We start from the raw sequence: 15,960 nt of genomic DNA, 5'->3' as shown, positions 1-15,960 counted from the left end.
TGCTGATATGAATGAATACCCATCTGCCTGTACAAAGGTTGCTGTGGAATTGAACCTGGACTGGAAGACTTTGTAAGCAAGCATCTTTAACTGCTGAGCAATCTCTGCAGCCCACATATGGATCTATTTTAAGTGCTTATCTGAATAAACTTTAAGAAAAATATATAAAGTAATTAGGAAAATTCAATGCTAAGCTAGATATTTAAATTATTGAGAAATTAACATTTTTCCAGACATGGTGGTAGCATTATAGGGCTTTTAATATTATATTTTAGAGGAACATATTAAAATGTTTACAAGTGAAATATGATATCAAGTATTTGCTTGAGCACAATCTAGCCTAGCATGGGAGACATTTATGGGTAGGAAACTTTCATCTCTAGATGAAACAATGACCAAAAGTTGATCCATGTTAAGGCTGGATGATGTCACAAAGAGATTCATTATATCATGCAAACTAACTGCACATGTTGGTGATTTTCCATAAAACAAGGTTTAAAGAGATTTAATAAATAGAGACTTGAATTGAGCATGGAAATAATCATTCTTGCTAAACAAATAAATTTAAATAAAGGGGATGGGAACACAGTCATTAAATTGCTTGTACCATAAGCATAAGAAGCCAAGTTCAGATCCCAGCACTCATATAAAAGCCAAGAATCGCAGCATATGCTTGTAATTCCAGGGCTAGGCAGGGGGAGACAGGATGATGTGGGACAAGGTTAGCCAAATAAGTGAGATACAGGTTCCTGTCTCAAATGATAAGGTGTACAGCAATTGAGGAAGACATCTGATATTAACCTCTGGCCTCCATATGCACACACACATACACATATTTATGAGGTGTGTGTGTGTGTGTGTGTGTGTGTGTATATATATATATATATATATATGTACATCACACCATTAACACACACAAATATTTAAATAAAAGTTATAAAGATTCATTTTATGGGAGCTGAGTGATGGATCAGCAGTTAAATGTGCTTCTTTACAAAACCTGCCAGCTTGACTTCAATCACCCAGCACATACTTAAAGCCAGATACAGAGTGAACTCAATATGCCTACAACATGAGAGGCTGAGCCAGAAGTATCTGACGTTAATGAGCCAGGTGACATTCATTTGCAGTCTGGCGCCATTTGTTGGCAGTGGTAAGAGACCTGACTCAAAGAAGGGGAAGAACAGACACCTTGAAGTTGCCCTCTGACCTCTATACACATGCCCGTACACACAAATAAACATTTTCAAAACAGGAATCCTTTTATACTTAATAAAATTGGAATAAACACACAGTGAACCCAAACTTGGTATCAGTTTTCAGCCCAGGTCTACTATACAGCTTCATGGCAAATCTCAGACTTTGAAAGACCCAATGCTCTCTTCAGAGTCTCATATGATATCCAGAAACTGATTATGGTCAATAACACAGTAATTACATAGATGACCATCACATATATCTTAATATATCTCTATCAATAATTATAAATCTGGCAAGCAGCTAACTAATCTATCTAGACAAAAGTTAAAGCAACGCTCACTCTCCTTATGTGCTTCAGCTGTTAACATCCTATCATTCTGGCTAAATATATTTAATACTACTAGAGTAAAGTGCTATAATAATTAAAAATGGTTATACCTGTTAATTTTATATGTAAAATGAGCACATTCAAGAAGTAAACTAAACAGGAAAATAAATAAAACAATATAAATGTTCAGACAGAATGTGTTAGCTTTGTAACATTAGAAGGAATTACATATTTAAGCTAGCACTTGTTTTATAAAAACTTAAATGATAATATGTGAAAAATAACAGAGATAACTCCAGTTGGTATAAACTGTTTGATATACTAACATCCACTACATTAAAAGTAAACTTTTAGAGTTTCATTTCTAGTTATTTAATTCCATTTAATCTGAGTCTTTTAAGAAAATATCCTACTTAGAAATTATTCACATTTTATAAATTAAAAGCAAAATGTCAGCATGCTGCCTCTAAATTAAATGATAAAACTCCAAAAATCATGTATACAAACATTCCCAACATATCTTTCTTAAACCAGATATAATTAAAAATGAAAAATATATGAGGAAAAAAATAAAAAAAATGTAGATCCAAAGTCACATTTTGTTCTCACCAACCAAAATGAAAAACAACAGAAAACCCAAAATTCTTTAAAAAGACAACTACTTATCATTATGAGTCTATGAATTTTAAAAGTGGAAGTATAAATGAATTAAAATGATTAATATAGACTGTAAACCATTTTCAGTAATTAAAGAAATCTGCCAAGTCATAAATCCAAGATGCAAAGTTATTTCTAGAAAATATGTAACTACAAAGCTTCTTCTTGAATTATATTCCACTATAAATAAAAAGGTTAGTGATGCTAGTTAAAATGTCATTTGATGCTGAACCACTCTGTGTGCTACACAATTGACTGGTCAGCCAGCAGGTGCCTACTGGTGAAATAGTGGTATGACTGGTGTGGGAATAACTAACTACTCTGAGTACATCTGAGACCTGCTTCATGGGAGTAAATATAAGTTTAGTACTGAAAACCTCATCAAAAGTCTATGGCTGGGAAGGTCACAAGTCCTAGGGTGGGGGGAGCCACTACTGTTTTTGCCAAAATGGATACGCTGTGCCCATCAACTTGCCTTCTAAATATTTACATTAGGGACTGGGAAGATAGCTACATAGTTAAAAATGCTTTGCTTGCGAAGTCTGCTGACCTGGGCTCAATTTCCCAGGACCCATGTAAAGCCAGGCAATTTATGCATCTGGAATTCATTTGCAGTGGCCACAGACTCTGAGAAGCCCATCTTTCTTTCCTTTTCCTTTTCCTCTTTTTCCTTCCTTCCTTTCTTTCTTCTTCCTTCCTTTTTTCTTTCTCCCTCTCTCAAGTAAATAAACATAAAATCACTTGTTATATTATATCAATGCCCATAGATTAGTGTTAATCATACCTTTGATCAAGAAGCTTCTTTTTGCAGATGGTGGTAACTACTAGAGAGATGCAAAACTTGTGGAAGTGCTGAGAATAAGTGAATATTAAGTGCTCAGTGCTAAATGAGACAACTTAACCATAGTCTCCAAGGCTCAGGGAACATTGGAGAAGTACGGAAAGAAAGAATGAAAGAGCCAGGGAGAAGACACTATCTTCTAGACACAAAGTGAATTTTACAATATAATCACATAGAAACTACTGCTACCTCCACTAGACTTAAACAAAATTAATCTCATATACATTTTGACATGGTTGATGTATGAGGGTGGGAAAAATTCATCAAAATAAACCAGGTGTGGTGGCACATGCCTTTAATCCCAGCACTTGGGAGCCAGAGGCAGGAGGATCGCCATGAGTTCAAGGCCACCCTGAGACTACATAGTTAATTCCAGATCAGCCTACATCAGAGTGAGACCCTACCTCAAAAAAAAAATCATCAATATTGAAGAGGGTCTATTTGGAAAGTAGGAATTCAGTGAAGGGAAATGACTAGGGTGTGTGGGGGGAACACAAAGAAACATACTGGGAGGGGTTCATGATCAATTGCATTATGTTCATGTATGATAATGGTCAACACATTTTTTTAATATACCAATTAAAAGGAGTAGCTGTTTCACCTCACAAATGTAAAACCTGGTGGCTAAAGATACAATGTAGCAGCTGACAGTGCTGAGAAATTAGTGTTCATATACTCAATATCAGAACTTCAAAACCATAAAATCTCAAATATATGTATTCTTTGGTAGTAAATCTACCATAAAAGAGAAATTAGCCTTAATTTTAATACTCAACTATTCTATATGTAGCAAAATGTCTTTTGGGGTGCATCTCAGATGGTTGGGTGGGTGTACATATTCCAATATTGACAAGGATGTAGATGATATTTTAAGGATATCTTTATTAAAATAATACTTTGGGAAACAAATGTGGCAGTAGGTCTCAAATGCTGAAAATATTCATTAATTTTGGCTCAATCATAGGAATTTTTTCCTACATGGAAAACATAAAACAGTCTCTATCATGAAGATGTTATGGTAGCAGTATTCCCAACATCATAGAATTAAAGGCAACCCAATTCATACATCCTTTTTCATTTGCAATATAGTACTTTTCACTCTTGAAACAGTCTTTCTTTTCTTATAGTTTTTATTTATCTTTTATTTGAAAGAGAGAGAGAATGGGAATGCCAGGTCCTCTAACCACTGGAAACAAACTCCAGATGCATGTGCCATCTTGTGTATCTGGCTTATGTGTATCCTGGGGAATTGAACTGAGGTCCTTTGGCTTTGCTAGCAAGCATCTTAACGGCTAAGCCACCTCTCTAGCCCATTGAGACATAGTCTTTCTATGTAACCTCAGGCTGGCCTCAAACTCATTATCTTCCTGCCTTCTGCTCCAGAGTGCTAAGAAGACTTAGCTAATTTTTTTTTTTTTTTTTGAGGTAGGGTCTCACCCTAGTCCAGGCTGTCCTGGAATTCACTGTAGTCTCAAGGTGGTCTCAAACTCATGGTGATCCTCCTATTTCTGCCTCTCAAGTGTTGGGATTAAAAGCATGCACCACCACAACTGGCTTTTTAAAACTTAGCTAATTGTTTATTGACCTTGAGATCTCCATCCCAATGATGCTACTTCAAAAAGGCCTTTAGCTACTCAGATGGGATCAAGTTCTGTTGCTATACACCACAGAGCATGCTTTACTGCAGTTTATATTTAACACAGTGTTATTTCCTAGCTTATTTGGTGCCCTTCCTTGTCCCAACAAATGGCCTTCCACAAAAGTAAGGGAATGTCTTATTTTACTTACTGTTGTATCTTCAAAGCAAATAGACACAGAATAAATTTTGTTGCCTGGAGTAAATAATACAAATATAAAATATTATGAGGAAACATATATAGAATTAGATATTTCTCCTTATCATGGAAGATAATAAATTTTGCATTAAACATACATGTATTTAATGTATGTGTGCATGTGCAACACTGCACAATTGCATCAATGTGCATCTGGCTTACATGGGACATAAATATCTAAACATAAGATCTTAGGCTTCATAAGCAGGCTCCTTAATTGCTAAGCCATCTTTCCAGCCCAAAACTTAAAGTGATGTTAAATGTCCTCAGAACATATATTTACTTTACAACTATATCTAAGCCAATTAATGCCTTAGTTTGTTAATCATTTGCCTGAGTTTTCTGTGCTATAGCTGATAAATATATGGTAATTTCTTTAAACTAAGGTGGCATGTGTGTTTCATAGTCACAATAATTGCCTTTTTAAATGATATTAATAATAAAAAGCCTTATGAAGCTATCCAAACATGAAAACTTTAAGTATAAATGAAAATTTGTGAATCAATTTTTGAATGCAACCAAGCAATAAAAATGCCATTTTTAATGAATTCTATTAGTTGAATGAGAGAAATATACTATATGAGCATTCCCTAAGCTATAGATAACTTCTAAAATGCTGGACCCAATCATTTGTACATAGCCCCTTTCAAAGCTAGTATAGTTTGACCTTTTCCTGAAATGGAACATATATTTGAGCAAATAAGGGAACGCAAAAGTAGAGAAAACCTGCCAGGCATGGGGGCACATGCCATGAGTTCAAGGCCACCCTAAGAATACATAGTGAATTCCAGGTCAGCTTGGGCTATGGTAAGACCCTACATTGAAAAGAAAAAAATACAAACAAAACCTGAGGGCAGATTAATATGATGGTGGATAAGAAGCATTAAATCAGGTCATAGGCTATGACTGGCATCTATTAGAAACCTTTGGTTTTTCAGATTAAGTTGGAAATTTTAGAAAGCTAATGAAATCACTATCTGCATTAGTTATTTTACTCATCTCTGTGACCATATACTGACAAGAAGCAGCTTAATGAAGAAAAGGCTTTTCTGTGGCTTACAGTTTACAGAGATACATTTCATCAGGGTGGGGTAGGCATAGTAGCAGGAGTGGGAGGCTGGCTGGTCATATTTTATCCACAGTCAGGAAGCAGACAGCAAACAGGGCTATAAAATCAAAAGGCCCACCTAGAATGACTCACTTCAGCAAGATCCCACCTCCTAAAGGTTCCAAGTAGTACACTTTGCTAGAGAACAAGTGTTCAAATACATGAGCCTAGAGCAAACATTTCAAATTCAAGCCACAACACTGTCCAAAATTAAAGTTGAATTTAGACCACATATAGTTTTTAAGAAAATTAAATGAGCCAGGCCCCTTTAATCTCAGTACTTGGGAGGTAGAGGTAGGAGGATCACTGCGAGTTTGAGGCTACCCTGAGACTACATAATGAATTACAGGTCTGACTGGGCTATAAGATGCTACCTTAAAAGAGAGGGGTGGGGGGGGGAGAGAGAGAGAGAGAGAGAGAGAGAGAGAGAGAGAGAGAGAACGAACATTAAATACTCTTCACAATCACTAATATTTGGGAAATTCTAAATACTATTTAGATAGTCACATATTTTCCATTTGCAACACATGCTATTTTACGTCCTAGCAATCCAGTTTTCCAAAACACAGAAACAACAGAACAAACAACAAACAATTCATGTACAACTTCTAACCTTCAGTTCTGCAGAAGCAGAAGCTACTTTCTTGGCTTCAGTTAAGGCACGCAATTGTTGATAGTCTGCTGGCTTATACTTGGAGAGTCTCATCCCATTTTTCATGTGGAATACCAGACTGTCTATTTTTAATAGAAAAAGAAAAGTAACAAACAATATGTTATTCAAATCAAAATAAAGAGAAAGATATTTGCTTCAAATTTTGTTTTTAAAATTTTAAAAGCAAATCTAAAATAGTATACAACATACAAAATTTAAGCTCTACATTCAGAAGCTCTCAGAATATGATAGTTACCTTCCTTGCATAACATTACTTGTAAAAGGAAATAGATGAAAAAAATTCCTGTAAGCAAGTATATTATTTATATTATAAAATTATGATATCACTGAATTGCTTTTAAGTTTTGTTTGAAATATGTTGTTTCCATTAAATATTAGAACATCATATCTTTATTAATCAAATTACTAAGATTTTGAAGTCATAGATATATATTTTAATTTGGAAAAATTAAAATAATTTAAATTAATTTTGAAAAACAAAATATAAAATGATTTAATATATCAAATAAGATTATAATTATATAAAATAGATGGGTACTCTCCACTCAAATGTACACAATATCCTAGTTTAGTACAATATTAACTTTTTGGATAAGTAAGATAAATCATAATAGAGGATAAACCAAGGACCAAACAGCATAACACATGAAATAATCAGAGAAACTAAAACAAAAAAGTGCATCTTAACCTAAATATAGATGATTAATCTACACTATATGAAGTAATTTGAAGTCATGGATCATATGACTGCAAAACTATCCAGAAGTTTTGGTTTGAACCAAAGAAAGCCTACTGCTTGTGATAAGACAGACCCATTGCAAGAGGACTGGTCAGTAATTCAATGTAATCCAAAAATTTTAATGAGGATTAAAACTTTAGAAATCAACATTACAATGTTTTATCATTTCAAAAATGCATAATCTCTTATGAATTAAAAAAATAGTTGGAAGTGAAAAAAATACCTGTGTTAGCATTTCTTTGAACTGTCAAGAAGGGCCAATCTCTCTTATTCATTTTTCCATATCTGTCAAGGGAACAAGAGATAATATCACTTTTAAAGATGTTTAAAGATGTGCTATGTTAAGAAGTATCACTTAAGGAATATTTCAGGAGTGGATACATAAATCTGTATTTTAGTGAATTTTTAATGTACCATTTTAATTCTTGGTTATTACTTCTCATTTCTTCCTTATTGCTTCTCTATAGATTGGTGATTAAAAACCAAGCATTTGTTGTTTGAATTCTTGAGAGGAAAGAAACATGTAACTTGGAGAACTATTACAAATGACATAACACTTGTGGGGGACAGCAAAAGACACCAGCCAGGTTTCCAACCCATCCTTGAAAAGAACTTGCTGCTGTGGGAATGTATTCTGCAGACAATCTCTGCTGTTACTTTTATAATTAAGCAGTATTCCCACAGTGTTGTATTTTACATTTGTCTTTTTCTAAAAAAAAAAAAAAAAAAAAAAAACTCCTAATCTACATAGGAAGAAAAGGGTATATTAGATTTAAAACTAAAAAATAAACTATAGATAGCTTGTTATTACTATAGTCGATATTAATTTTAGACATAAATAGATTGGTCAAATATATGTGAGGATGTTTCCTAACATGATGTCCTACCCGGCTAAATAGTATATGATAATAACATGAAATATCTTTGACATGATACCAAATGATAATGTGTTTCACGTGAAAGCTATCATAACATTTTAGATGCTGATTCAAATATTATGGTCAAGGTCTAGCTTAAAAGCATGCAAAATTCTTTTTTAAATTCTAATATATATTATTCATTTATTTGAGAGGAAAAGAGGGAGAGAGAGAGAATAGGGAGAATGGTAATGACAGGGCCTCCAGCCACTGCTAATGAACACCAGATGCATGCACCTCCTTGTGCATCTCACTTACATGGGACCTGGTGAATCGAACTGGGATCCTTTGGCTTTATAGGCAAATGCCTTAACTGCTAAGCCATCTCTCCAGGCCTCTTTTAAATTCTAAATAGAATTTAATAGAATCTAAATAGAATGGCACATGGCATCAGGAAACATGATACATTGTAGTTTGTATAAGATAAAATTATTGTCCTGGAAAAAAACCAATGGAACCAAAGATGAAAGATTAGAAATAATAAAACCAGTGAAACTGGTAGTTGCTGATGGACCTTACTGAGGAGACTGTCCACTTTTCTGAGTTCCAACTCAAAGGTGTAACTTTTTCTTTTTAACTTTCTTTCTCTTTGCCTGATGGATGAAATCCTAAGCATGTTTGCCCTGACACTTTGGGTCTTTTTCACCTTTTTCTCAAGAAATATCTTTTGCCTTACTCAAACAATGAAATTGCTCAGCTACATGAGAAATATCTCATGATCAATTCACACACAGTAGAAAAGATCTCAAAAGAAAAATCAAAACATTATGAGATCTAGTAATAAATTCTTCAAAAATATTGCAGAATTTATTCTCTTAAAACATTGACAAAGTGAATTACAAGAAATAACAGAAGACTGGAACAGGAAGAATGCTCCTGCAGGGGAGACTTCCGGTCAAGATGGCATCTGCTTGACTGTGCTGCACCTCCTGGGGGAGGAAAGTCAAGATGCTGAGTGTACATTGGGTCCTCTAGGGGTGAGTAGACTCTAATACACATCCACTGGGAGGGCATGGAGGAACAAAAAGGGAATCCACTGATTCCCACACTCTCAGGTAGCCCACTGGTCCCCCAACCCCCTCAAGCAGCTGTCCTAGCCATAGTCCCAGCTGCAGGTTCCTCCTGCTCTAACTGCAGGCAAAAGGACCCAGGCCACGCACATCTAAACTTGCGAACACAGTCCCACTTGCCACCACCCCCAACCCACAGACCCAGGCCAGCAGGCTAGTGTTCCCGGGGGATTCTCCACACTTGCAAACACCATCCCACTGCCCCCACCGCCATGAGAGGACCCAGGCCAGCATTCCCCAGGGGACCTCTATCTGTGCAAACACCATCCCACTCACTGCCGCCCCTCCACCACCTGTATAGACCCAGGCCAGCAGGCTAGTGTTCCCCAGGGGGCCCTCCACACAGGAACACCATCCCACTTGCTGCTGCCCCCATCCTAGTGTGCTGACTCAGGCCAGTAGCATTTGCCCAGGGGACCTCCACATGCAAACACAGTCCTATTTGATGCCAACCCCTACTTCCCTATGCAGACCCAGGTCATCAGGCTAGCACTCCCCCCACCACCACAGGCCCTCCATAGCCACTGCCCATCCGTACATGCGTAGACCCAGGCCAGCAGGCTAGGGTTTCCCCCTTCATAGGCTCTCCCACCACAGAGGACTTCCATGGCCCCCGAGGTGTTACATAACCCAAAGCAGTCCCGTATCCTGTCCTGCCCTCCTGTCAAAGGACCTGGCAGTCATATCCAGTCCCTGCTAAAGGGTCTCAAGGGACCCACTATCCCATCCCTTCACCCTTCATCACAGAACCACCATGGATTCTCACTCCCCACCCCTACAGCCCAGCAACAACACCAGTCTGCTTTGTCCCATGCCCCCAAACCCCTGTCCTTTCAGGCCACCTGACCATGCAGTACCATACCCCAAATCATGTAACAATAAGCCCCTACATCAGGTCCCCAGGCCCCCACCAGAGCTTCATGGGCTCCTGCCCTCTGAGCAGGCAGGCCTAATTGCCATCAGAAGCCTAGTGTGAGCAAACATAAAAGTGAATAAGCACTGAAGACACTTCAAGGGTACAGTACAGCTTCCTCCTAAATTAAATACAACACCTACACTGTGATAGGCAGACAACACAACAAAAGTAATAACATAAAAAGTCAAATACAAGTAAATCCAATAAGATCACCTGATCCCACATGGATGTCCCTAATCATAACAAAGAAGAGACAATAGGATTAGAACCCCAAAATAAAGATATAAGCTATGCAACCCTACACCAAGCAAATAGCAGAACTTGCAGAAAAGGAACAAAGGGCAGATAATTGTATGAATGCTGTTCTCACTAGATTAGACCTAATAGTTAAGATCAAAAGACAGTTAAATAATCTGAAGGAGAGTAAACAAAAACAAGAGGGCCTCAATAACCAGCTGGCTAAGCTCAATAAAGACATAAAGAAACGTAAGTACAAATTCCAAGAAACATGAAGAAAATCAGAAAATGATGTGAAAAGGGCACTCAACATAGGGATGTAAACTATATATTAAAAAGTAGTAGAAAATACAAACCAAATTGAACAAGCCAAAAACTCTATAGAAGCTCTCAAAAATAGAGTCAGTCATGTGCAGGATAGAGACTCATAACTGGAAGACAAAACAGAAGAAAGAATTTATGAGTCCAAAAGTTTCAATAAGTTCAATTTTGTGTGTGTGAACAGAACATGAGGGAACTGTGGGACACCCTAGGATGTCCCAACATTCAGATCATGAGAATACCAAAAGGGTAAGAAATTCAGACCAAAGGCATGGAGAAATTATTCAACAAAATTATCGAAGAAAACTTTCCCACTCTCTCAAAAGATACAAGAAGCTAGCCAGGCATGGTGCTGCATGCCTTTAGTCCCAGCACTTGGGAGGCAGAGGAATGAGGATCACTGTGAGTTCGAGGTCAGCCTGAGAATACATAGTGAATTCCAGGTCAGCCTGAGATAGATTGAGACCTTACCTTGAAAAAAAAAAAAAAAAAAAGATACAAAAAGCAAACAGAACTCCAAACAGACTTGACCAAAAGATAAATTCTCCAAGACATATTATCATTAAGACTCTAAACATCAATACCAGAGAAAGTCCTAAAAGCAGCTAAGTAGAAGCAACACATTACATATAAAGGTAACCCCATGAGAATTACTTGACTTCTCAATGGAAACCCTGAAAGCCAAAAGGGCCTAGAATGGAAAACTGCAAACTCTAAGAACCTATGGCTTCCAATCCAAAGTACTCTATCCAGCAAAAGTATCCCTCATAATAGATGGTTAAAGACAAATTTTTTCCATGGCAAAACTCCACTTTACAATGATATGAACAAAAAGCTAAACCTGTAGGGAGTACTTCAGAGAATTCTCCATACAGAAGAATAAAATAATCAACCTCAAGTGCCTTCAAGAGGCAGATCACAATAACCAAACTCAGAGAAAGCACAAAAAACTAAAAAATCCAAAAGAAAAACACCAAACCACATAAACCACCACAATATGGCAGAGATTAAATCAAATCTCACAGTTGTCACCCTAAAGATTAATGGCCTTAATTCACCTATCATGAGACATAAGCTAACAGGGTGGATCACAAAGTTAAACCCCTCAATCATCCTCTGTGTGCTTGTTGTTAGCATATATGAAGGCTACTGATTTCTGTGTATTTATTTTGTATACAGATACATGGCTGTAGGTTTATATCAGCTCTAACAATTTGCTGGTAGAGTCTTTCAGGTCCTTTATATATAGAATCATGTCATCTGCAAATAATGATAACTTGATCTCTTCCTTTCCAATTGGTATCCCTTTTATATGTGTCTCTTGCCTTATTGCAATGGCTAAGATTTCCAGTACTATATTAAATAATAGCAGAGACAGTGGACACCCTTGTCTTGTTCCTGATGTTAGTGGAAAAGCTTTCAGTTTTTCCCCATTAAGTAATATGTTGGCTGGAGGCTTGTCATAAATTGCCTTTATTATATTGAGATGTTACTTCTATTCCCAGTCTCTGTAGGACATTTATCATGAAGGATGTTGGATTTTGTCAAATGCTTTCTCTGCATCTAATGAGATGATCATATGATTTTTGTCCTACAATCCATTTATATAATGTATTACATTTATAGATTTGCATATATTGAACCATCCCTGCATGTCTGGTATAAAGCCTACTTGGTCAGGGTGAATGATCTTTCTGATATATTCTTGTATTCTGTTTGCCAATATTTTGTTGAGAATTTTTGCATCTATGTTCATGAGGGAGATTGGTCTGTAATTTTCTTTTTTTGTTCTATCTTTGCCTGGTTTTGATATCAGGGTGATGCTGGCTTCATAGAAGGAGTTTGGTAGAATTCCTTCTTTTTCTAATTCCTGGAAAAGCTTAAGAAGCAATGGTGTTAGCTCTTCCTTGAAGGTCTGGTAAAATTCAGCAGTGAATCCATCTGGGCCTGGGCTTTTTTTAGTTGGGAGATTATTGATAACAGCTTGGATCTCCATGCTTGTTATAGGTCTATTTAAGTGATTAATCTCATTTTGATTTAATTTAGGTAGGCCACATAAATCAAGGAACTCATCCATTTCTTTCAGATTTTCATACTCTGGAGTATATGCTTTTATAGTATGTCCCTATGATTTTTTGAATATCTCTGGAATCTGTTGTGATGTTACCTTTTTCATCTCTAATTTTATTAAGTTGTGTCTCCTCTCTTTCTTTTGGTCAGATTTGCTAAGGGTTTATCAATCTTGTTTATCCTTTCAAAGAACTAACTCTTTGTTTCATTAATTCTTTGGATTGTTTTTTTTGTTTGTTTGTTTGTTTCTATTTCATTAATTTTTGCCCTAATCTTTATTATTTCTTCCTGTCTACTGATTTTTGGTTTGCCTTGTTCTTCTTTTTCTAAGGCTTTAAGGTGAAGCTTTAGGTTGTTTACTTGCAAACTTTCTAATTTCTTAATATAGGCACTTAAAGCTATAAATTTACCTCTTAGAACTGCCTTCATTGTGTCCCAGAGATTTTGGTATGTTGGATTCTCATCGTTTGATTCTATATAAATTTTTTTATTTCTTTCTTGATTTCTTCATTGATCCATTCATCATTTAGTAGTGTGCTCTTTAATTTCCATGATTTTGTGTATGCTCTATAGTCTTTCTTTCTATTGATATGTAGTTTGATTCCACTGTGGTCAGATAGAATGCAAGGAATTATTTCAATTTTCCTGAATTTGTTAAGATTTGCTTTGTGTCCTAATATATGGTCTGTTTTAGAGAATGTTCCATGTGCTGCTGAAAAGAATGTATATTCTGCAGCATTTGGATGAAATATCCTGTAGATATCTGTTATATACATTCCTTCTATGACCTCATTTAGTCCAGATGCCTCTCTGTTTAGTTTTTCCTGGGATGACCTGTCAATTGATGAGAGTGGGGTTGAAGTCACCCACTACCACTATGTTTGGTGTTATTGGTGACCTTAGTTCAATAGTGTTTGTTTGATGAATTTGGGAGCCCTCATGTTACGTGCACATATGTTTAGGATTGTAATGTCCTCCTGCTGGAGTGTGCCCATAATCAATATAAAGTGACCTTCCTTATCTTTCTTGACTAATGTTGGACTGAAGTCTACCTTGTCAGATATTAGGATAGCAACCCCTGCTTGTTTTGTAGGTCCATTTGCTTGAAACACCGTTTTCCAACCTTTCACCTTAAGATAATATCTATCCTTTGTAGAAAGGTGAGTTTCTTGGAGACAACAAATTGTAGGATCCTGCTTTTTAACCCAATATGCAAACCTATGTCTTTTGGTTGGGGCATTGAGGCTGTTGATATTAAGAGTGAATGGTGTGTATTTATGTTTGCTTTTTTTTTTTTTTGTGGTTCTGGTTCTACCTTTGCTCTCTTGTGTTAACTAGTATTTGAGTATTGTTTGTTTTTTCCAGGTTCCTTATATGTGTTCTTTTCCTTCTCTTTGGCATGGAGGATTCTTTCAAGTATTTTTTGTAGAACTGGTTTTGTCTTCAAATACTCCTTTAGCCTGCTTTTGTCACGGAATGTCCTTATTTCTCTGTCTATTTGAATGGATAGCTTTGCAGGATAAAGTAACCTTGGTTGACAGTTGTTATCTTTCAGAAATTGAAATACATCACTCCAAGCCCTTCTGGCTTTTAAAGTTAGTGTTGAGTAATCTGCTGTAATCCTGATTGGCCTGCCTTTGTAGGTAGCTTGATTTTTCTCTCTAACTGCTTTCACTATTTTTTCTTTGGTTTGTGTGTTTGGTAGTTTGATTGTAATATGGTGAGGAGAGGTTCTTCCCAGGTTTTGTCTGGCTGGTGTTCTAAAGGCTTCCTGTATCTGCATTGGCACCTCTTTCCCAATGTGGGGGAAGTTTTCTTCTATGATTTTGTTGAGGATGCCTACTATGCCTTTGGAGTGAAATTCTTCTATCATACCCTAAATTCTTATGCTTGATCTTTTCATAGTGTCCCGAATATCTTGAAATTCCTATTCATACTTTTCTATTAGTTTGTCTTTCTCTTTGTTGGACTGTATTAGATCTGCCACCTCATCTTTTAGCTTAGATATTCTGTCTTCTCCTTCGTCCATTCTACTGGTGAGATTTTCTACAAAGTTTTTTATTTCATTAACTGTGTTCTTCATTGATAGTAATTTTGACTGGTTTTTCTTTATTATTTCTATTTCCTTATTTATGTCTTGTATTGCCTTCTTTATTTCATGAAATTGGTGTCCTGTGTCTTCTTTGATTCCTTTGATTTCCTCTCTCATTCCTTTGATTTCCTCTTTCATTCCTTTGATTTCCTCTTTCAATCCTTTGATTTCTTCTTTGACTTCTTTGAACATATTTACAATCATTCTTTTGAAATCTTTCTCAGGCATATCCTCTAAGTTGTTCTCACTGGAGGTCATTTCTAATAAATTAATACTTTTAGGTGGATTTATATCGTCTTGCTTTTTAGTGTTTCATGTGTTATAAAGTATATATTTTTGCATCTTGGATTAAGTTAATGATTGGATTTTCTAGTTAGCTGGGTATTCTTAGATGTATCAATTGATCTGATGTTATATATCTTCAGGGTAGGAGATTAAGATGTTAGGTGTGGCTCTTAACACTCTCAGAGTATGTACAAAAGTGTTCCTAAGGGGTTGAGTTTGCCTGCTATGGGAGTATTCAAGTAGGCCAAGTGAAACAAAATACAGGTAGATTCTAAAATTTAACTAAACACTGGACACATTCAATGAAAAACTGCACTGAGTATTTATGTAAGAGTACGTATTATAACATCCAAAGCCTCTATCAACAAAGAGGTTAAGATTTCTGATCTGGTGTGGGTTCCAAGTCAGCTTGTGACCAAGTGAGACCCTTCCCTGGTGCAATCCCAGTTACCTTTTTGGATAATTTTGGTCTCAGTCAAGTAGGCTGGCTGGGTTGCTGGACTGCTGTTCTGTTTTCTGGAGCTGGGCACTGGCTTTTCCTGCAGGGCAAACTGAGCCTGGTAACTGTGGCCCTGCAGACTGGCACCGCCACTGCTGGATCCGCCGCAGCTGCTGCTGTGCTGCCGTTGCCAGAGCTGCTTCGGCCTGCTTGTGTGGGCTTCTCCTACTTC

At 36.5% G+C, this 15,960-nt stretch overlaps 1 protein-coding gene across 2 annotated transcripts in view; it reads right to left on the bottom strand.

Annotated features, from left to right (window-relative positions):
• The window catches only part of Ccdc148 (coiled-coil domain containing 148), a 293,794-nt gene that overhangs the window by 181,278 nt on the left and 96,556 nt on the right, over positions 1 to 15,960 (bottom strand). For both annotated transcript variants that reach the window (XM_004651862.2, XM_045147876.1), the window contains exons 2-3: positions 7,605 to 7,666; positions 6,583 to 6,704 (exon numbers count right to left, since the gene is read on the bottom strand). In XM_004651862.2, coding sequence (XP_004651919.2) covers positions 6,583 to 6,704; positions 7,605 to 7,656 — 174 coding nt within the window. In that variant the 5' untranslated portion in view covers positions 7,657 to 7,666. The remainder of the gene's footprint in view (positions 1 to 6,582; positions 6,705 to 7,604; positions 7,667 to 15,960) is intronic.

This window comes from Jaculus jaculus, chromosome 4 (genome assembly GCF_020740685.1).
Source record: "Jaculus jaculus isolate mJacJac1 chromosome 4, mJacJac1.mat.Y.cur, whole genome shotgun sequence".
In the NCBI taxonomy this organism is placed as follows: domain Eukaryota; kingdom Metazoa; phylum Chordata; class Mammalia; order Rodentia; family Dipodidae; genus Jaculus; species Jaculus jaculus.
Note: the sequence above shows the minus strand (reverse complement) of the source record. Positions and strands in the feature narration are given on the sequence as shown.